A 22283-nucleotide genomic window follows, 5' to 3' on the forward strand; every position below is an offset into this window, starting at 1 on the left:
CTTGATAGTACTTAAAAGTGCAAAAAGCTTCTTTCTCTATTGTGTAATTCCAGAAATCATCCATAGCCACAATGGAGAATTTTTAGACCCCCCCCCCCCCCCCTCCTTCCCCTACCGCCAGAAATCCTAATTTTCTTCCATACAAACTCTGTATTTTGTTCTTACTCTAACCCCCACCCCTCAGAAATTCCAAAAACCTCGGGGTGGGTGGTATGAATAATTTCTGGAAATACACATTGTAACTTTTTTATGGTTACATTGTGTGCACTCTATAGAGCTTTTAAGTTGTGACATTTATGGATCCAACTGCTTACAAAATACCACTGCAATAAAGAGAAAATGTTATCAATGATTTAATCTCCAAGTAGAAGTTTGGACAACTTATCCTGTCATGAAGAAAAAATACCAAATATCTTCATAGAACTGCTTTTCATTTTGGACCAGACAGTTGTTTTTTTTCACACTTAAAAGCCCTATAATGAGAAGGATATAAGAAGTAGAGAAAATCCTGTATATTTGAATCCAGAAGTTATTCATCACATGAAGTGTTCTTACCAGGAATTTCTTTCAGGGGGTCAAAGGGCCCACCAATCCGAAATTTAGGGGCCATTTAGAAAACTGGAAAGGCCATTTCCAAAATCTTAAAACAACGAATAATAATGTTTTTAGCCAGTAACTCTGTTGCAAATCTACAACAATGTAAAACAGTTTTATTAGTAATGACAACGCAATAAAATTTCGTTGGGCAGCCATACTTGGGCCATCAATAAACAAGGGCAGTTAACACAGACTAATCCCAGACGTCTTGGCGATGGTGGCTATGTTCGATTCGTGGCGTTTCATGTGGACTTTCACCTTGTTTATTGACAATATAATGCGACTTTTATTATTTCAAAAGTACTCTAAATCTTTTAAAACTATCAGGAAGTATTCTTTGGATAATTCATGCGCCCTTGGGGGCGCATAGATTTGACATTTGTGCGCCATTTCTGATTTTTATGCGCGAATCCCGCAATGGCGCAGCCTGGTAAGAACACTGCACATGCACAACATCTTGTGTAAATTGTTAGTTTACTGAAATCAACCTAAATCCTAATGTTTCCATGCAAGTCGTGATCAATGGTCAATGCAAGACTTGTTAATTTATTATGAGGCTAGTACTTTAATTTAAACAGATTCTTCGTCAAATAGTAAATAGTTAGACTGAAGTGTCTCTGAATTGTAGTAAATTTTTCGGAGAAAATGAGTTTTGAATGACCATTCATCACTCCTTCTTTGGATAGCTTTGCTTTAATAAAACGTTTTTTGTTTGTCTATTTTATTCATTTCAAGTTTTTGCCATTAAAGTGAGAAAAACTAGAAACACCGGCTTAATAGACTTCTTTACCTTGTAATGACCGAGTGTCATAATCTCATGAGAATGAAATTCTTTGTTTGAGTCGTACGCATATTTGTGTGTCTTCTCATGGGCAACTGTTAAACAAGATGATACTCTAGAGAACAACATGTGGTCTGAAATGGGAAAGCATTACTGCACAAGGTAGAGAGGTCTATTAACCTAAGGTCCAGTTAATTTTTGTCTATTTCATAAGTTAGACCACTTACATAAGTTTGATGGACCTACGAAATTACTTCACGAGACTTTTCATTTAGTTAATCTTACTACTGAAGCATTACTGGTAAACTAAGTAAAGATACTCAAGGGAATAACAAATGACACAAAATCGGAAAATTCTGAAACATCAAATAAAATAAAAAACTGGAAAAGGATATTGATAGTAGAGGTACCATCCCACGACGCCGACGTGTCCATCATGTTGTAGATGTGTATAAAAAATGATTACTGGATTAGATAGTCACATTGTCCTGACGCAGGAATCTCGTACGCTCTGGACAGGAGCGAACCATATTAGCCAGTCATAGAGGGATGTGAGAATGTACAATGGTATCTTGCATGGCTTGAGGCTAATCAACCTGGATGTTGCATATCGGATAGTATCAGTAATAACAGTTAAGGAATATCTCACTTATTGATTATTGTATTAGGAATTGATATGGACTAAAAATCATCCCGTGGGAGGTGAGGGAATTCACAAAAGACTGCCTGTGGGGGGAGGGGAATCAAGGGACAATTTGTTCTTAATAAATCCATACAAATTTGGTACACACCCAAGAAGAGTTGTTTGTTGGTTCTCTCCTGTGTTATGTGGGGTTTTACTCTAGGTTGCCAGTTTTTCCTAAATTCTTGTATATTCTAAAGAATTACAAGTAAACAAAGAAACAATACTCAAGGAAATGGGAGTACACTTTTTGATAAACAAAATCTGTTATAATAAAAGGATATGAAAATGTCCAAGGAGGGGTCCCACCATTGACGTACAGCACATACAGGTATCCATCACGGTGCGCACCATTAATAGCATAGTACATGGGTAGGTAACTGAATTTTTTAAAACATCTGGTTTCATAGAATCTAATAGCTGCAGTATTAGACGACAACACATGCAAGTATATTGCTTTGCAGTTCTGTTGTTCTGGAGTGGTAAGGTTAGAGATGAGGCTGTCCAATAATAGAGAACCTGTGAATTATTTGAATAATATTAATATTACTATTGATTAATAAAACAACCTTGAGTAAATGTCTGGTTTTAGAAAATATCCATGCAATCTCCACAATATACCTTCTCAGACAATCCTTGCCCATCCCCCAGAAATTCCAATCTCTCTCTATTGGAGTAGGTATAGATATTTTCTGGAACTGCACAAAATACTCTCCTAAGACCTTCCCCACTGAAATTCCAATCCCCCTCACGGGGGAGGCTTGAATATTTTTATAAGATTGCACAATATATCCTCCTCAGATCCTCCCCAACCCTTGGAAATTCCAATCCCCTTTGCAATGGGCAAGGTATGGAATGTTTAATGATGATTCTCAAATAATGGATATTGAACAGTATGTTATATTACTGCCTTACCTATTTTCCGTCTTCTATAATTTTTGTCGACTCCTATACTAAGGATATATGCAACATGATAATTTTCTTTATAGTTGTAATCAAGGATACCAGCATCCTGTGATAAAGCAATCGTAGTATTGTTACAAGCTAAATTCAATCTGTGAGTAAGTAGTGCCATGACTTAGATCATCCCAGAGGTCTTTAAAGTTCAATTTGTGAGTTAGCCATACCCTGACTTAGATCAGCCCAGAGATTGTTGCAGGGTTTGATCCATGAGTTAGCCCTACCTTGACATAGATCAGCCCAGAGGTTATTTCAGGGTTTGATCTGTGAGTTAGCCATGCCCTGACTTACATCAGACCAGAGGTTGCTTCAGGGTTTGATCTGTGAGTTAACTGTGCCCTGACGTAAATCAGGTCAGAGGTTGTTTCATGGTTCAATCTCTGAGATAGTTATGCCCTGACTTTGATCAGCCCAGAGGTTATTTCAGGGGTTGATCTGTGAGTTAGCCATGCCCTGACTTTGATCAGATCAGAGGTTGTTTCAGGGTTCGACCTGTGATGTAGCCGTGCCCTGACTTTGATCAGCTCAGAGGTTGTTTTATGGTTCAATCTGTGAGTTAGCCATGCCCTGACTTTGATCAGCCCAGAGGTTATTTCAGAATTTGATCTGTGAATTAGCCGTGCCCTGACTTAGATCAGTCCAGAGGTTGGTTCAGGGTTTGATCTGTGAGTTAGCCGTGTCCTGACTTACATCAGCCCAGAGGCTGCTGCAGGGTTTGATCAATGAGTTACTGTAGCCATGCCAGTACTTAAAAACTTTGAAAGAAAAGGATATTTAATATTACCTCTCTATTACAAAGCACTCTAGGCTTTACTTCTGCCACTACTAGACCAATGATTTCTTTACAGTGAGTAGCTGCTAGAGAGAAGAACCTAGGGCTTGATGTTATGTCCTTGTACCACGAGTCTGGATATCTGGAATGATAGCAATAATACAGATACTTACTCTGATATCCTGGGATTAGCTGATGAAGTGGAATAAAGTTTGTTGCCTGGACTTTGGAAAGAAGGGTTATATTTGCCATTTTTATCCAATTTGTTTGAATTTACATTAAATAAGTGGGAGGGGACTCTCGTTTGCATCTTTGAACCTCCTCTGCCAACAGGCCTGCAGCAACAAATGCTGCTATTTCCTTGCATATTTCTTTATTGTGCATAGTTTATTTAGCAAGTTTGACAATGCTTAACATTTTTTTCTTTCTAACTACTGTAACTTTCGGGTATATTGTCCATCTTCAGGGCAATGAAATAGATTATCAAGAAAGCTTCAGTTTATGGAAGCAAAAAGAGATTGTACTGCTCTGCCCTCCAGCGTGGCTGCTAGGACAACTAAACCGGTACAACAACATCTGGTCTTCTGTCATTGTTATATCGTTAAATATGACAAAAACTCTTTAATTTATGCGATTTGTACTCGACTATTAACAGTGTAAACGGGTTTTCAACTTTGGATGCCCTATGTGTCTTTCTATAGAAAATCTAGTCCGTGTGCTCTTCAGTATATTGAGATAATCAATTATTCTGCAATACTTTAGTTATTCTGTATGACATAAATGACAGATAAACAACACTAGAAGAGGAACTCTTTTCAAAGCTTGTCTGCTGTTAAACACATATTTTCGGCATGTGATTATTAACTTAACTTATATTCAACATTAGAAATGGTATACTAACGAAAATAAAGCAGTGCTGATTAATAAACGCTAGTAGAAGGATAAAATACTCACTCGATAGGGAACCATTCTCGACAAAGTCGTTTAACTTCCTCAACATCATCTGGGCAAAGGAACCGTAACTGAACATCGTTTAAGAGCCCCAGGTTGGCTGACATTCAAGCCCGAGATAATCGGATCCTTCTACATAAATGATAATGATAAAGTATACAAGAAAAACGAATTTAGAAACTATAAACTGACAATATACAGCAACATCAGCAACATCTCATCCGCCATTTTTGGAGTTTACTCACGAGAGTTTGAGAGGATGGCCGAACCTCTTACGACGGATCCACGAATAGAAATGCAAGAAAACGTACGTCAATCGGAAGGCTCGAGAAACTAATGAACTTAAACGAAGTGACGAAGTGGATTTGTGCATGACGAAGATGTGACGATACTTTACCGGATAGTCTCGATGTCTTTACGAATAACGTAATACAGAATTTTATCATGTAAGAGGATGTACGCAGTACGTGGAAAAAAAAATGTGTGTATTTTCTGATGGTTTTCACTAAGATTGTCAGGATTTTTCAATATTTGTATGCTCGTGCTTCATTGACAAGTCATCCTTATTACAATATCAACAGGTTTGTTCAATCAATCTTTTGATCAAGATCATGCGTCAAGTCAAAGCATAGTTTAATAGTTAACTATGGTCAAAGTTTGCAAATTTATACGAAGTTAGCATACTTTAAAATAAACATGGAGTCACTAAAAGAAATATATAACTGCATTGATGATTTATAGTAGGAATTTACTTCCTAATGCAATGACGTAGAAAATGTAAGTTCATATTTTTTGTGTTTTTCAGGCAATTCATTAGCAGTATGTCACAGTCAAGTGTGACGTTGTTTGTCGTTGGTGACGTCATGTTGGGCCGTGGTATTGACATGATATTACCACATCACAATGATCCAGTACTGTATGAAAGCAATGGTCTTGACGCATATGATTATGTGTACTTGGCAGAGAAACAAAATGGTCCTATCCCGCCGGCATCTGAGAGGGGCGTGTCTTACATATGGGGTGATGCTATCCAGATACTAGAGGACAAGAAACCTGATATCAGGATCATTAATCTGGAGACATCAGTAACAACATGTAGTTCACCTTGGCCAATGAAAGGAATAAACTACCGTATGCATCCTGGCAACATTGATGTCATCAAGGCTGCAAAGATTGACTGTTGCATCTTGGCAAACAACCATGTTGCAGATTGGGGCTTTGAAGGGCTAAACTCTACTCTAACAACATTGAAGGATGGAGGTATAAAGTATGCTGGTGCAGGACGAGACCAAGAGGAGGTGGAATCTCCTGCGATCTTCGAGGTGCCTGGCAAGGGAAGGGTGATTGTGTTTGCTGCAGGACATCACTCCAGTGGGGTACCTGATTCCTGGCATGCTTCCAGCACCCATGGAGGAGTTAACATCATTGAAATATACAAGCCAAAAAAGGCTGTATCTGAATTACATCAGTTGGTTAAAAAATACAAACAACAGAATGATATTGTGGTTCTCTCTATTCACTGGGGCGGCAACTGGGGATTCGATATTGACCCAGCATTTAAGAAATTTGCATATGCAGCGATAGACAATGCCGACATTGATTTGATTTATGGTCACTCATCTCATCATGTCAAGGGGCTCGAGGTATACCATAATAAGCTAATCATATATGGCTGCGGAGATTTCTTGGATGACTATGAGGGAATAACAGGGTACGAGCATTTCAGAGATGATCTTGCATTAATGTATTTTGTGGAAATCAACCCTGCAACTGGTAAACTTGGTGGTCTCAAAATGGTTCCAACCCAGACCAAACACCTGAGAGTAAATAATGCACCTGAAGAAGGTATTGAATGGTTGCATGAGACAATGAAAAGAGAATGCAAGAAACTGGGAAGTCTTGTTGAAAGAAATGGAAATGAACTACACTTGGTGCTATGAAGCTGTAAAATGTGTGCTTAACTACAGATCATAATATAAACTGTGCTGGATTGATATCTAATTAGCCAGCGTTCAACCTTATGCCTTAAAAGGTAATACCTGTATTTACAACTTTTCCATATTGCAAGTTTTTTTTTTATTTGGCATCTTTTAGCACTCTACAAGCTACAAGTTTTTTTCAAGTATGCTTGATAATTTAGAACAGGTCTAAAAGTAAGAGGCTATTTATAAGCTAAAAATGTTAAATTATAAATAGCTATTTAGCAATTAGTCCTCGAGCCCAAATGGTCTGGGTCAGTTGCTGATATTGAAATTAATTGATATCGAGCTTTGCATTATTAAATTAGCATTACGAAAGTGTATCAAAGCTGTTAACAGCAACTGAATAAAGAGCTATATTTTAAGAGTCTGCTATTTCCATAATAAAAAGTCAAAAAAACTTTTAGTTTCTCGTATTTTTGTTTTGGGGTACCTGTGGTATTTTGAGCGGGTAAGGGTCTGGATCTATATGGTCTCCAGCTTTCTCGCGTTCGTAAACAAAATGGCGGTTTTTATGAAAAAATGACAACATTGAAGCTTTGTCCAAAACACTCCTTAAGAATGCATCTAAAACCCACCATGGAGATTTGTCCAGCCATTTCTTACCCAAATAAGCGACACGAGTAACTAAGTGAGCCAGAATAGGTGTATAAATAGACGTATAAGATGGCGAAATCTAGTAATATTGACTCGAACTTGAGTTTAGTTGAACTCGTTCAACAAAAAGAAAAAGAGTGGCGAGAAGCTCAAGATTTAAGAGTAAAGTCTTTAGAAGTATCACTAAAAGAACAGGAAAAATTACTGAATAATGAGAGACTTCGCTTTAAGAAGCTTAGAGAAGACTTTGAGTATAATCTTCAGTTGTTATCTGAACGGGACCAGGAGCTGGAAAGATATGACCAGATATTTGCTAAATACAAGAATATTGAGAGTGAACGAGACGGGGAAATTAGTGAATTGAAGATCAAGATGGATGATTTGAGGTCAAAGCTTCTTCAAGAGGAAAATGCACGAGAAGAACTACAGAAGTATTATCAAAAAGTAAGTGAATTTATTCATCATCAGCACCTTGATCATCCTTCATTATCATGATCCAACACCACCATATTTACCACCTACATCATCACCATTGCTATCATGACTACTGTAACAACACAATAATCCATCAGCATCACCTTCATCCATTATTGTCCCTCACCGCCATTATCAACGTGAACACCATCATCTTCATTATTTAATCATCGTCATCATTACCACTACTGCCACAACCATCATCATATCATTGCTGCTGTACTATCATCCATCAATTATCTTCAACATAACCATCATTACCAATACTACCATAAACAACAACATCACCATCATCCAACATGATCACCATCCATCAAAATGCTTATTACTAGAATAATGATATTATCCAATATTTTTGTAACCTTTACTTAAAATCATCATTCATCATTATTATTGATTTTGATTAATTTTTATTATAATTCTTCCATTTTTTGTTCAGCGTCTGCGAGAACACCAACAAGAGATGCAACAATTTGTTATTGCTAAAGAATCTGAGGTGAAAAAAGAAAGAGACAACCTTGAAAGGTTCAAGAGAGAGTTACAACATCAAATAAGGTGATCTGGATGGAAATCCAATAAAATGCTTTTGTAAATGGAATCCTTATAACTGTGGGGGAAGGGGAGGGGGGGAGGGGAGGGGAGAGGGGAGGGGGGAGAGGAGGGAAGGGGGGGGGGGTTGGAAAAGTTTGGTCAAATCACATTCAGAAACATAAAGCCCTACCCTATTGTAACAATGTATCATTTCCAAAAGCTCAAAATATTCCAGGTTTATTGGCTTAAAAACTTTTCTAGCCTTTTGTCTATGATAGCTTTTCAAAGAGCCAAAAGCCTGAAAAACCTTAACAAAACCTTGCTTTGATGTGATTTTGAATAAAGAACAGTAGAAGAGGATATGGAAAGCCAGCGTCACTTGTTAATGTCAGGGTACGATGATGAACTGCACAAGAGACAGCATGAATATCGCATTAAGTTGGATGAGATGAGTAACAGACTGCTAGAAAAAGACTTGAAGGTGACAAATTCTTCTCTACCAGATGATCAAAGGAAGGGTCTGGGGAAGGGCAATAGGACCCCATTTTTCATTCCATATTCTCATTCTACTTTAAATTCAGTATCTAAATTATACCCACTTAAAGTTTATCTACCAAACAATTATAGCAAAGCTTTATCTTAGAGTAGAAAACTTTACCCTATTCATTTCTTACCTTGGGGCTAAAAGTATCAGCTGCTCAATAACTGGGAATGATGAGTGGCCACAACAGACTGATTAAAATATGGCCAGTCAATGTGACCAATCAAGAGGACAGGCCTAAGAGGTGTTTGTCTGGAGCCAAGATTTAGAGCCATGTTACATGTACCAACCCAATTCCCTCCAGCAACATGCACATTTACTGTGTAACATGAATTGAAATAAAGCTGCTTTTTTTAGGTAAAAATGCTAACAAAAGAAGTAGAAATACTGCGGTCTTATGAGGAACGAACCAAAACAGAACTACAGACAACTGAAACAAGCGTACAAGAACTGGAAAAGAAACTGAAATTGAAAGAATGGGAATTAATGGATAAAGAAAATATGAATGCTGCTAAATTATCAGATACAGAATCAAAAATGGAGCAAATGCAAGCTTCAATGAAAAAGTCGCAGGCTATCTTTGAACACAAACAAGCAGAATTAGACCGGTATGCCAGAGAAAAGGAGACTGCGCTGCTTGCTGCTAAAGAGGTATTTTGTTTGTTACTCAATCATGGTTGTTTAGAGGTGATACCAAACCTGTGCAATAGTCCCTATTCTGAGACCTTGGAGGCATGAAAAAGCAAAGGCTAACGGCCGCTCCCCCCCCCCCCCCCCCCCCCAAATATATAGTATTATACTAGTCTACTAAATTATCAGTTCTCTCTATGATCCAAGAGTATTCCATGTTTCTTGCTCATGTTCATTCCCATTTCATTTGAGTTCATATTCATTAGCAAATGAAATGGGATGGAAAGGTGAATGTCCAGAAGAAGTATTTTTTGCTTTGTTTTTAGACACATCAACAGCGTGAAAGACAGCTTGAGGATACTATCCGTGAATATCAAGATAAATTGGACACTGTTGAAGTAGAGTACAGACAGTTAGAATGGGAAAACAAAGATATCATGAAAGATAAAGACATGAAAGTACAGAGGTAACATAATGATAATGATGATGATGATGATCAATAATGATGCTGCTGCTGCTGATGATGATGATGATAATCAATAATGATGCTGATGATGATGATTATGATTATGATGATAGTTGGCTACAGTTTCTGCCCAACTACCTTAAAGCTTAGGTCTGGGCATCCAGAAGTATATACTGCCATAATAATAATAGTCTTTGTTTAGAGAAGGTGACATGTAACAGTTGCCAACTTAGCACTGATAATCTTCTGACCCTCTATGTTAATATCTCTAAGTGAGACTGGACTGTCATTTTATGTGTTCATCTGAGCGACGGCCAAGGTCTAACCATTTGCATATACTTTTTATTTAGAGCAAAGGCATGAACTTCTTCTCAGATATTGTAAGACTGTGAGTCCTGCCATGGAGGCCTTAACCTAAGATCTTCCACACAACAGACCAGTGCCCAAACAACTGAGCCAACCGGAAGGCAGTTGGCTCAGTTGGTTTGTCGGCATGTGTGTTTTGTTACCATATTGTTCCTTCTTCCTACCTCTGTACCATAGAAGACACCATCCCTCCTCCTCCCAACACCAAGATCATCACTGGGACAGAAGAACGAAATGTTCTTTGATTTCTGTTTCTATTTTTGTCTAGACTTCAGAAGAAGCTTGCAGAAAGTGAAGAAAGACTGTCTTCACAAGCAGCTGAGTTCTCTCGTTCAACAGTATCCAAGGATCTGGAGCTGGAGGCACTCAGACAACAAGAAGAGAAACTACGCATGGATGTCATTCAGAGAACAGAAGATGTGGAGAGGTACACGCTATTACAAATAATACAACATTAAACTTTCTATCCAGGATTTCTCATCGTTTTTCTTGTGCAATGATTATAAATAGGCTGCAAATATTGGGTCTAGCTTGGATACAAACAACACCACATAAGGCATGGTGAATAAAAGACGTTTGTACCCAAGCTAGACCACAATGTACCATATTCCCTTTTTCAGAAAAGGTCTATGGGGTCAGTCACTCCCCAATCATCCTTTCATCCTGTCACCAACCCCACCCACCACCCACCCACCCACCCACACACACACACAAAGTACTCAATATAGAAACACACTTGCAAATATACTGCAATCGGGAAGATAGCCGCAATAGGTACCGTAGGACGGCTGGATATGACCTTGCATAACGTGCAACCAACGTCTTTTAAGGATAGGGGATTGTTACGTTTAACGAGTGCTGTATTATGTCTTTAGATACAAGAAGGATCTATCAATGGCATCGGAAAGGGAGTCTAGCCTGGAGCGAGCCAAAACACAGGTTGAACTCGACTGGCAACGAAGATGTGAAGACGCTGAAAGAGCAGCTTATGAGAAACAAGAAGGATTGATTAGAAATCTAACCCGTGCTAAAGATGAGGTGAAAATGTGATTCTTACTGATATGCACTTCTTTAGGAGGGGGGGGGGGGGGAGAGTGATTATCTCTACCTGTTTTCTGGAGGCATTATCACGTGATCTGTATTGAATGAAGGTATGGTATAAAAGACCTTAACGGGCTTTCCTCTTTTGGTGTCACCTTGAGAAACGAATAGGAACCTTGACCTTAGCGCTTGAGTCATCCTACCTTCATGCTAATGAATTGCTTGAATAATCTAAGGATGAATATTTGAATTACGTGTCTTCCAACAGGCTGTCGCTGCTGTCAAAGAAAAGGACCGGGAACTGAATCAACGTGAAAACCTTATAAGGATATTAACAGAGACTAGAGACCAGGCTCTCGCTACTCTACAGAGACACGGCCTATCTGTACCTATGCATTTACCTGATAAAGAAATCCCTGGGGATGAGGTTTTAGGGAGGGAACATCTAACAAACGAGGACGATGTCGAAGAATTACAAAGACAGAATCAAAACCTGAGGGACGTTATTCGACAGATGCGCCAAGATATGGAGGACCTTAATAACCAGTTAGCAAGTAGGCCCCCTTCGGTTATGGTAACTACCTTAGATGAGGACCAAGAACAAAGCAGTGTACCGTTAACTTCCGGTATAGAAAAACATAGTAAATAAGATTAAATATCATTATCATCTCCCATATCATCATCATCATCACCATCATAATCATCATTACCATCATCATCACCATCATCATCATCGTCATCATTACCATCATCATCATCGTCATCATTACCATCATCATCATCATCATCATTACCATCATCATCACCATCATCCTTTATCCATCATCATTAACATCATCATGACCATCATCATCAAAACTATTATTGATAAACTTATTTATCGATTTCAGAATATGTCAAATCACTGGAAAAAGAGGTTATTGAGTTAAAATCAAAGAACAGATCGCTAAGCAAACGACTAGAGGATTTGACGCTGAGCCATAAGCCTCCCCAGGGAACTGGGCACAGTAACAAACAGGCCAGGGTACTAGGAAAAATTGACGATCCTTTTGTACAAAGTCACGTGAAGGAACTAAACGATACTATTGGTAAGTACAAAGTCACGTGATAGAACTAAACGATACTACTGGTAAGTACAAAGTCACTTGAAAAACCGCTGTTAATTGCCATTTTCTTATTTTACTCATTTGATTGAATTTGGCCAGGAGTGCTACGTCAGGACAAGTTGCATCTCACTGCGCAAGTGCGAAAACACGAAGCGACCACTGCGCACCTACAAGGACTGGTCGCTTCAACACAAGACCAGGTTGGTAGTTCAACATCATACATTCATCTTATCATTATCGTTTCTCTTTGATTGCTTGTGTCATATTCTTTCTATACGCTCTATTATTTTTCGTAAACAAGATGCATTCTGGTCTAGCTTGGGTACCGAGTCAACTCCATATAAAAGATGATAAACGCTTGACCAGAATTCATCAAATCCACGCCATTTTAAAGAATAATATTTTTTCAACGTATTTTCAGTTGCGTCAAAAACAAGTAGCCCTTGATCAAGCGCAGTATGATCTGACGACTCTGACTCGACGAACTGCAGAAGAATCCAATGCGCAGAGACAGCGCATGTTAGAACTAGAACTACAGCTGGCCCAAGTACGGCGGGAGGCAGATGAATATTTTAAGAGTGGCCTTGAAAGAAACTTGGAAGCAACGACTTTGGGAAACCAGGTAAGGTTTTTTCGTTTGGAAACATCTGCATATTTTTACACATTTTGGTCATTTATTTTAATCAAGGTTGAGTGTATAGGGACAGTCAGACTGGCCTTGGGAAGACAAAGTATGAAATGGGCTTTGACCTCAAAGCTATAACGTGAACATGGCTGGAATTGATTTGCGGGTAATCTATATTTCATGTCATTTTTTCTAGTTGTCAGTCTTAAAGCTCGAGCTGGCATCCCAAGGGAAATCTACCGCTACCTTTAACCCACAAACTGCTGTTGTTAATGAGTTACAGGATGAGATTCAGAGATTGCGCAAGCAGCCTGGTAAGTATCTGTTGAATCAAAAATGGAGCGAGAGCATCTTTATCCCCTAGTATGAAATACTTTTTGCTATTTTTGCTAAGATATTCTTGCTATCTCTTCTTGCTTTCCTTTTCGTTTCTCTCTCCCCTTTCCTCCTGCCTAGTTCCTAACTTTCCTCTTTCTCTTTCCTTTCTCTCCCTTTCTCTTATAATAATAATGATAATAATGATGATAATGATGATGATGATAATAATAATAACTTTATTAATGTCTCTATATCTTATATCTTAGCTAGAAGATCGGGGAGTAATCGGGGAGACAAAAAAAAAAGATAAATAGATAAATAAATGATTAAATAAATAATTGAAAAAATTTAAAAAAAAGAAGTAATAAATAATAAATAAATAAAATAAAATAAATAATAATAAATAAATAAAATAAAATAAAATAAAAATACTATATGACTATATGTATAATCATAATTTATGACTATCTGAATATAATGTAACGTTATTATCGGACTGAAATATGACTATATAAATATAAATATAATATACTAAAATTTATTTGTCAGCTCGGTCAGATCCAGCTTCCTAATACCTTTTTTGAAAGCCTGAAGGGATGATGATGACCTTTGAGCTTAGACCACAAGTATGGTCCAAAATACCTAAGACTATTCCTCCCATACTTAACTGTATTATAACTAGTAATAGAAAAATCTGTGTTCCTTAGATTATACTTATGAGAGGGAGAATTAAATAGATCTATCATAGTTTGAGGTAGCAGTCTGTTTTTGATCTTGTACATGAATACTGCAATGTTCTGTAGCCTTCTATTGTACATTGTGGTGAGCGTGGTGATACTCTCTCTTCCTTTCCTTTCCTCTCCTTTTCTTTCCTTTCCCTTTTCCTGCACTCCATCCCTTAGTCCTATTAGATGCCCGAGTACTTACCCCACCAGAACATCATGTCATAAAAATGCCTTATGCAGTGTGATGTATTCATTCATATTTCCTATACTTGACACTTATTGACTGGGACCGAGGGAAACAGTGTGTTTTGTGGTCCCGAGACGGCAATGTTTCACGGGGAAATATCGAAACTTATTCACGTTCAGGTGATACCCTCTCGCCCAATCATAGTACGAGAAAAATGGACTTTGATAGTTGGTTCATAACAATGAAATACGTCTGAAATATCTACTTTCAGGTGTCTCTCCCAGATCTCACGCTGACCCAAGCGTAGCCAGGCTACAACAGAAGCTGAAGACTGCTGCCCAGCGCATCACACAGCTGGTGCGAGAGAAAGAACAGCTCATTCAGATGGGGAACAAGTTACGCGCAGAACTGTCACGTGTGAGAGGTAAGTCTATTGTGACCACGTGTCCGCCCCGGTTGGCACGTATTATCACGTGGTCAATTAAAACCCAAGAGATTTAGTTCTTAATATTCATAATGAAGCGAAGAAATCTTTGTTTCAGGGTTTTGTCTCCGTTCTGACTTAAAATCGCATTTTCTTTCCTTCAAAGGTGAAGATATGAAAGGTTCATCTTTTATGCGTCACGCCGCTGACCACCACAGGCCTCGTGCTCCATCTACACCCAGTCCCGTCAAACTCACACCAGATGAAATGGCAGACGATCTGCAGACCAAACTAAGTGCAATGGAAAAACTACAATACGCACTGACTACACACGAGCTACAAGTAGCACAGCGCATGGCAGAACAACAGAAGATTGCCGCTGGACAGGTACAGGTGACTGTGAGGTCGAGCTCCAGTGACACGTCACCTTCAGATTCTAATGAGGCCAGAATACAAGCTAACAAACCAGGTACTAATATTATGATATACATGTATTTTATTCGTATGAATACTGGTATCCGATTTGGCCTACCCTCTCTCACACACTACCATTAGTCTCAGTATTCTATGTGTACAACTCTCAACTCACTTGTGAAGAGTATCTAAGTTTTGTATCCCTCTGGTTTTGATATTGTTTTAGAAACTAAAGAACCGCGTCGTCACGCAAGTCTTAAACCAGTGTCACGCAAACAACCTTCGCCTGAGCCAGTGATACATAGTCAGCAGCGATCATCATCTCCTTACCAGGAGCACGCACTTTTTACTTCGTCTTCAGAAGGTCAAGCCTCGCTGCAAGAGATTTGGAAACTGCTTGACGAAGAAGAAAGTTTTCGAAGTTTGAGCCCTGTGAAAGAACGACCCAGTTCCCAGACTCCTGATCATATACCTGCCAGGGAGGGGTCTGGAGAGAGTGATGGGTTTACAGTCAAAGGCAAGAAAGCTGTGCCTGAGAAAAAAGGACAAAAAGAAAAACCAAGATTGTCGCAGAAAGCACAGGGTAAAATGAGAGTGATAGCACAGAAACCACTGGTAAGGAATTATAATGTACAGGATGATAAACAATGGAAAAGAACGGGTAGATAGATAGCACTGGACATCATGATGATGGTAATGATGGTGCTGATGATGATGCTGATGATTATTATATACAGGGGAAAAGAACGGGTAGATAGATAGCACTGGACATGATGAGGATGCTGCTGCTGATGCTGATGATGATTATATACAGGGGAAAAGAACGGGTAGATAGATAGCACTGGACATGATGATGGTGGTGACAATAATGATTATTATGGTGATGACACGACGACGATGATAATAATGGTGGTGATAACGATGATGGTAATGTGGATAATGATGGAGATGATGATCATCACTTCTTTCGTGGCATCATTTTTTGATGGAATTCTCGTTGAAATATGGATTAATGGACAGAAAGAACATTCACAATACAGATACAGATACAGACGAGAAACACGTTGATAAGGCTTGCCTTATATTTATTTTAACAACGATCAGTTAATCATATCTTATTGTGTAATCGATATATTTTATATACATTATATATTTAGTTTCAATCAATCTTTCAATGAGTTCTTATTCTTTTGTTTAGTTCATACAAATCACTTGAAATGAATCAGTTGATTTGTCGTTTACCTTTAGCAAAGCGTACCAGACACATTACTATCTTGAGCCATCTATTTACTAGAATCGTTGAACGATGATGGTGATGAAGATGATAAGTGAAAGTGATGATGATGTTGAGTGACAGTGATGATGATGATGAATATGATGAGTGACAGTGATGATGATGAAGAAAATGTTGAGTGACAGTGATGATGAATATGTTGAGTGACGTGATGAATGTTGAGTGACAATGATGAGTGACAGTGATGAATGATGAGTGATAGTGATGATGATGTTGAGTGACAGTGATGATGATGATGAATATGTTGAGTGACAGTGATGATGATGTTGAGTGACAGTGATGATGATGATGAATATGTTGAGTGACAGTGATGAGTGACAGTGATGAATGTTGAGTGACAGTGATGAATGTTGAGTGACAGTGATGAATGTTGAGTGACAGTGATTAATGATGAGTGACAGTGATGAATGATGAGTGACAGTGATGAGTGACAATGATGAGTGACAGTGATGAATGTTGAGTGACAGTGATGAATGATGAGTGACAGTGATGAATGTTGAGTGACAGTGATGAATGTTGAGTGACAGTGATGAATGTTGAGTGACAGTGATGAATGTTGAGTGACAGTGATGAATGATGAGTGACAGTGATGATTATTATTATTATGTAATAGGAAGGACCTTTACTAAACATGACAAAGATTCTTCAATCTGATATAAATATTGAAATATTCTACTCGTATACTACATAGTTCGTTTTTCACTGTCGCGAGATTATATCAAGGTATAGTTCCCAGTTCCCAGGAGGTAGAGACTGGGTCTAAGTTTCTTGGTGACGAATGACAGGAGGACAGATGAGTTTATCCAGCATATCTGAAAGATAAAATAAAAACACACTCGTTCACACGGAACTCTTTTCTTTATACCTGGTATACAGTGTCCACAGTCCTATATTACATGATTTGTAAAATACCCGACATAGACATCGATGCCGTGCCCTGCCGTGACGTAACGGATTTGGTTATTTGTCTCGCACGTTGTGATTGGTTCAAGAGATGTTTCAACAGATGTCGTGTACCGTGACCGTACAATGACGTCACGGATTTAGTTCTTTGTGTCAGTAATCTTGCACTCTGTGATTGGTTCAACAGATGTCGTGTGCCGTGACCGTGTCGTGACGTCACGGATTAAACACTCTAAGGTTTTACTTACAGTAGGTTGATGACTAGTCCCAGGACCACGCATCCTACAGCAACTATACGTTCAGCGATGAACATCGAACCTAAATAATAATCAACGATTCTTGTAGGTGGCGAGTTGCAATTATTACCACGAGAATGAAATATAACATGATGTGGCCGCCATGTTGGATGACAACAACAAAAACATTTAAGAATCTTTTGTCAAAGTCCACCAACATGGCGGCTATGACGTCACATAAGAACACAACTCCAGACATAACCACAAGCAGCCAATCAATGGACAAGTATCTTGGTGAGACTCACCTGAGGAACAATCACATGCACCCCAACAATCCACGATCTGTGATAAATTACCATTACAAGGAACAGCAGATGTCAGCGTTATTGACCCTTTAGTACATGCGCGGTACTGGGTTACTGTTCCGCCCGTAGCACAGCATTTAGCAGCACAGTTCTTCTCTGTTGTCCAGTTGGTCCAGCTTGGAGCTACTACAATACAATAGTACAAGGAACACAGTTGTATTAAGCCTACAATACAATAGTACAAGGAACACAGTTGTATTAAGCCTACAATACAATAGTACAAGGAACACAGTTGTATTAAGCCTACGATACAATAGTACAAGGAACACAGTTGTATTAAGCCTACAATACAATAGTACAAGGAACACAGTTGTATTAAGCCTACAATACAATAGTACAAGGAACACAGTTGTATTAAGCCTACAATACAATAGTACAAGGAACACAGTTGTATTGAGCCTATAATACAATAGTACAAGGAACACAGTTGTATTAAGCCTACAATACAATAGTACAAGGAACACAGTTGTATTAAGCCTATAACGCAGACATCCTGAGGGTCGTCACACAGCGTTTCTCTCGTGAGGAGAGTTTTTTTTTTAATTTGGCCCAAACACCTATTATGAATTCTAGTATGAAAATATGAAATAAAAAATGGGGGTCCTCGAATTCGTTGAGAAGATATATATTTTTTAGAAATAGGGCTTACGAACTCAGGATAATGTAAATTACGAGCTCTCTTAGTCCATATCGCTTGGAAATAATAACATAAATAATTTCAAATTATACACATGATGATGATGGTGATGATTTTAGATTGAATGATGATGACAATCATATTAATGTTAGTTTACCACAGGGTTGATGATTTTGATGTAAGACTTCATACCTGTTGGCATGACAACAGATGATGATACACCAATTGATGATGTAGTAGTAGTCGGTTTCGGACGGTGTTGATACTGATATTGTATTGGAGGTCACCGTAGTTGTGTTATGGCGTGAGATACTAGCAGTACTATTTATCCCACCAGTAGATTGAGGAATTGTTGACTTTACACTTGTTTCGTTTCGTTACGACAGTAGTAATCGTAGTAGTAGGTGATGTAGTAGTAGCAGAAGGACATAGCAGCAATAGTAACAGCAGCAGTACTAGTAGTATCAGCATTAGCAGCAGCACTACTAGTAGCAGTAGTACTAGTAGTAGTACTAGGAGTAGAAGTATTAGCAGCAGCAGTACTAGTAGCAGTAGTACTAGTAGTAGTACTAGTAGCAGTAGTACTAGCAGCAGCACTAGTAGTCGGAGTAGTAGTAGCAGCAGCAGTACTAGTCGAATTAGTACCAGTAATACTAGGGGTAGAAGTATCAATGGTGACGGTAGTATTGGTAGCAAGAGTATTAGCAGGAGTATTAGAAGCAGTGGTCGTAGTTCCAGTCATAATAGAAGTCGTAGCATTATTTCCCTTTTCGACCTCAGATGAAGTAGCATTGGGGGTGGTTGTGGTTGGGATTATGTTACTCGTAGTTAGAGTGGGTGACGTGGAGTTGGTAGTAGGAGTTGGTGCTTTGGTGTTGGCTGAGTTATTCGCCGTACCGTTGGCTAAAGTACAAAGTACCACCAAGGTACATAGTTGAATCCAGGCACACAGTACGATCTAAAAATACATTACCACACAACATGAACGTCTATTATCCAGCTGAGCGGTGTACCAGGCGCGCAAAGCATGAGTGGACAAAATGACCGGCCCTAAGTATTTTTGAAGTTTGTAAGAACGAAGCAAACATGGCGGTAAAGTGAAATTGTTTTTATTCTTCCTTTCCATATTTCTGCTTCTTCTAGGCACGTATATTATATTTTAGTCAAAAGAAAACAGAGAATACGCAAAAGTTGGGTTACAGCAGAAATTTATAAGGGGGTTGAAAGTGTAACACTACGACCATGCTCCGTTTTGAGTTTTGATGCCATTCGAGTGCTATTTAACCGTACTACACTAGTTTGAACTACGATTATCAAGGGCTGGCTGCCTGTGTCGGTCGTTTAGGATCATAATCTTTATCATCATGTTTTTACAATCTTATCCACAACTGAAAATAAGTTGTTAATACAAAAAGAAGATTATCTAACTAGAAAAGAGTTCAAAGGACCCGCCATAACGATAACTTTGTTCAAATAGATGGAAGGATTTCATCCTATGACAACCTATTGAAGGGTTTTTCGCTTGGTAAACAAATGGATAAGCTCCTAAAATGCATGTAGTATAGTCAATATGTGTAAAATTGACTCTTCCTAATCCTTCTGAATTAAAAGGTCAAAGAAAAAAAAAAATGAAATGAAATGAAACTATGAGAAAAGAAAAAAGGGTTAAAACTGTGGAGGGAATGTAATTGACCGACTGTAAAACTCTCTGGATTTACTAGTATTTCAAAATATTGCATAATGAATACGGCGAATGAAATTTGGTAAAAAATATTTCCTCTAGAAATTGAAAAAAAAATAAATGAAATTGAGTGATATTGATGGATCCACCCGTCATCAAAAATCAATTTCCAATTCATCTGCACGTTGACATTTCGAATAAACTTTTATTAAGTCTTTTTCAACACGATTGCGAAAATTAAAACAGGAAAAGAACACAATAGGTCGAAGTTAATGAAGAAAAGATGATGGCCCTCGGCACTTTTAAGGCGGTATTTTGGAAGGTTTCTCTAGTTTGTCGACTCTAAGTGACATGTCTACTTAAATCAAATGTCAGACAATCATGCAAATGGTTGAGTCTCCCGAGAGTCTTCTGCCAGATGGCAATATACTTCTTCTCAAAACCAAATGCGTTAATACACAACTTTTAGTTTCAAAATAAGCTAAATTATAAGTAATTTTCACCTCTATTCAACCAACTAGGTCAATATCTTAAACCACTTATCGCTTTTGTTGAAAAATTATTAATTTGGTATAGATAAAATTGGGACTTTTAAAATATTCTCTATGATTGAAGTTTTAGTTCCACACAATTTTCATCTGAGCGCTTTAAATGTCTCATAAGCACACAAAAATTCTACTATCTCAATTTACTTATTCTACTGGAATAGAATTCTCTCGATCATTACAACTGGACAAACCCATTTCTTATCCTACATTTTCCTCTCTTTATTCAGACTCGAGATTATTTTTCAAGGTTGATATTCGGTGATTCTATCGAGTTGGATGTTATCTCTATTTCATGTAGGTATATTTTTCAACCGTGGTTGAAAAAATATCATTTGTATTTTTTTAAATGGTAGTTCGTGAAAGCCCTGAGTCGCAAATTAGCAGCCTCAAAATCCTTTCTTGACTAGTTTTCTATCAGCGTTGAATCAGTTCCATGCGGTGAAAAAGATATAGAGTTCTGATTCACACCGGCTGAACAAACTTTAAGGAACACTCTTTTTGGTACACACGATCCTTAAGGCTTGTACTATCGAATATTATGCTTGTAGGACTATTAATCTTAACTTTTTATTGCTAAAAACTCAAGAATTTATTTGTATAAACTCGCTTGAGAAAACAACCATCGGGTCGATAGTGGTTCCATTTTATTCTGTTTGAAGGTTTCCTTTTTTATGGGTAATGTTTATTCAAACATCTCGTATCTCTTTTTACTGTTTTCCTGTTAATCATATTCAAAAAGAGACTCATTTATTATTTTTTTCCTTTTCTTTTCTATTTTTTTAAAAGCTTTCTAAAGTCTAGTGCAGTTGTTTATAAAGGGCCGCAGTTCTTCATTACGTAGCGCTTCTGGTCAACCCTTGCGAATGGAAAAAATCCATCTTTTTCAGAGTCGTGTCTTTGTAACTCAAAACCACAGTAAAAATACGCCATCATGTGTAGTATGATATGACTTTATTAAGATTTCATTCAAACATTTTTTTAAACTTAAATTTGATTTTTAAAGCATTTCCAAGAACGTTTTTCGCAAAAAGGTGTTTTCAAAACTACTTTCCTTTTCCTAAACGAAACCGAAACGAATGGCTTTGTGTTGAGACAGTTTTTTTCTGAAAAAGAAGAATTTGATATTCAGGTCCGTTCCTAACTGGATTTCGTCAATTATTTTTATCCAAAGAAAATTTTAAAAAACGTCGAAAATGAAGACTTTTACAATATTGTTGTGATATATGCTATTATCAACACGTATTATCTTTCACTTACTATCGTCTAATAATCATACGAAGATATTTTACCCACCATTATTAATGCCGTCTGAGAAAGACCAAGGTAGAGATCAGCGTAGCTTGTCTTTCCTTATTTTTCAGAAGAACTCCGTGGAATACTAAAGTACTTCTTGCAAATTAAAACTTCCCAAAGCGACATATATACGTCACTATAATAATAGGTTTTCAATTG

General features: G+C 37.9%; 4 protein-coding genes across 8 annotated transcripts; 2 read left to right on the forward strand and 2 right to left on the reverse strand.

The window, feature by feature from the left end:
- Positions 1-96: 96 nt before the first annotated feature.
- LOC116293015 (N-alpha-acetyltransferase 60) lies at positions 97-5106 on the reverse strand. Its single transcript, XM_031700397.2, has 6 exons — positions 4989-5106; positions 4747-4875; positions 3805-3934; positions 2976-3072; positions 2345-2579; positions 97-2001 (listed from the first exon to the last, which is right to left on the reverse strand). Exons 2-6 carry the CDS (start codon positions 4848-4850, stop codon positions 1857-1859), a joined length of 711 nt encoding a protein of 236 aa, XP_031556257.1. The 5' UTR covers positions 4851-4875; positions 4989-5106; the 3' UTR covers positions 97-1856.
- A 47-nt stretch (positions 5107-5153) lies between these two features.
- On the forward strand, positions 5154-7128 carry LOC116293012 (uncharacterized). The gene is made up of 2 exons (XM_031700395.2): positions 5154-5324; positions 5549-7128. The coding sequence occupies exons 1-2, from the start codon at positions 5239-5241 to the stop codon at positions 6681-6683; spliced, it is 1221 nt and encodes a 406-aa protein (XP_031556255.2). The 5' UTR covers positions 5154-5238; the 3' UTR covers positions 6684-7128.
- A 105-nt stretch (positions 7129-7233) lies between these two features.
- LOC116293007 (coiled-coil domain-containing protein 57) lies at positions 7234-18574 on the forward strand. Of its 4 annotated transcripts, XM_031700389.2 has the most exons (16): positions 7234-7763; positions 8233-8348; positions 8670-8805; positions 9223-9516; positions 9822-9961; positions 10596-10754; positions 11203-11365; positions 11637-11994; positions 12259-12456; positions 12574-12674; positions 12896-13096; positions 13296-13413; positions 14601-14753; positions 14920-15222; positions 15394-15782; positions 17338-18574. In XM_031700389.2, the coding sequence occupies exons 1-16, from the start codon at positions 7389-7391 to the stop codon at positions 17359-17361; spliced, it is 3228 nt and encodes a 1075-aa protein (XP_031556249.2). In that variant the 5' UTR covers positions 7234-7388; the 3' UTR covers positions 17362-18574. The 4 variants fall into 4 exon arrangements, with proteins under 4 accessions (XP_031556249.2, XP_031556247.2, XP_088887285.1 ...); XM_031700387.2 differs by lacking the exon at positions 17338-18574 and having other exon boundaries at positions 15394-16334; XM_031700390.2 differs by lacking the exons at positions 7234-7763; positions 17338-18574 and having other exon boundaries at positions 8280-8348; positions 8603-8805; positions 15394-16334.
- LOC116293008 (uncharacterized) lies at positions 16770-22283 on the reverse strand. 2 transcript variants are annotated; one of them, XM_031700391.2, is made up of 5 exons: positions 22125-22283; positions 18795-19560; positions 17906-18091; positions 17613-17682; positions 16770-17273 (listed from the first exon to the last, which is right to left on the reverse strand). In XM_031700391.2, the coding sequence occupies exons 2-5, from the start codon at positions 18802-18804 to the stop codon at positions 17261-17263; spliced, it is 279 nt and encodes a 92-aa protein (XP_031556251.2). In that variant the 5' UTR covers positions 18805-19560; positions 22125-22283; the 3' UTR covers positions 16770-17260. The 2 variants fall into 2 exon arrangements, with proteins under 2 accessions (XP_031556251.2, XP_088887286.1); XM_089031160.1 differs by lacking the exons at positions 16770-17273; positions 17613-17682; positions 17906-18091 and having other exon boundaries at positions 18816-19560.

This window comes from Actinia tenebrosa, unplaced genomic scaffold (assembly GCF_029948245.1).
Source record: "Actinia tenebrosa isolate PJP-AT-01 unplaced genomic scaffold, QUT_ActTen_1.0 PGA_scaffold16__25_contigs__length_10494907, whole genome shotgun sequence".
In the NCBI taxonomy this organism is placed as follows: domain Eukaryota; kingdom Metazoa; phylum Cnidaria; class Anthozoa; order Actiniaria; family Actiniidae; genus Actinia; species Actinia tenebrosa.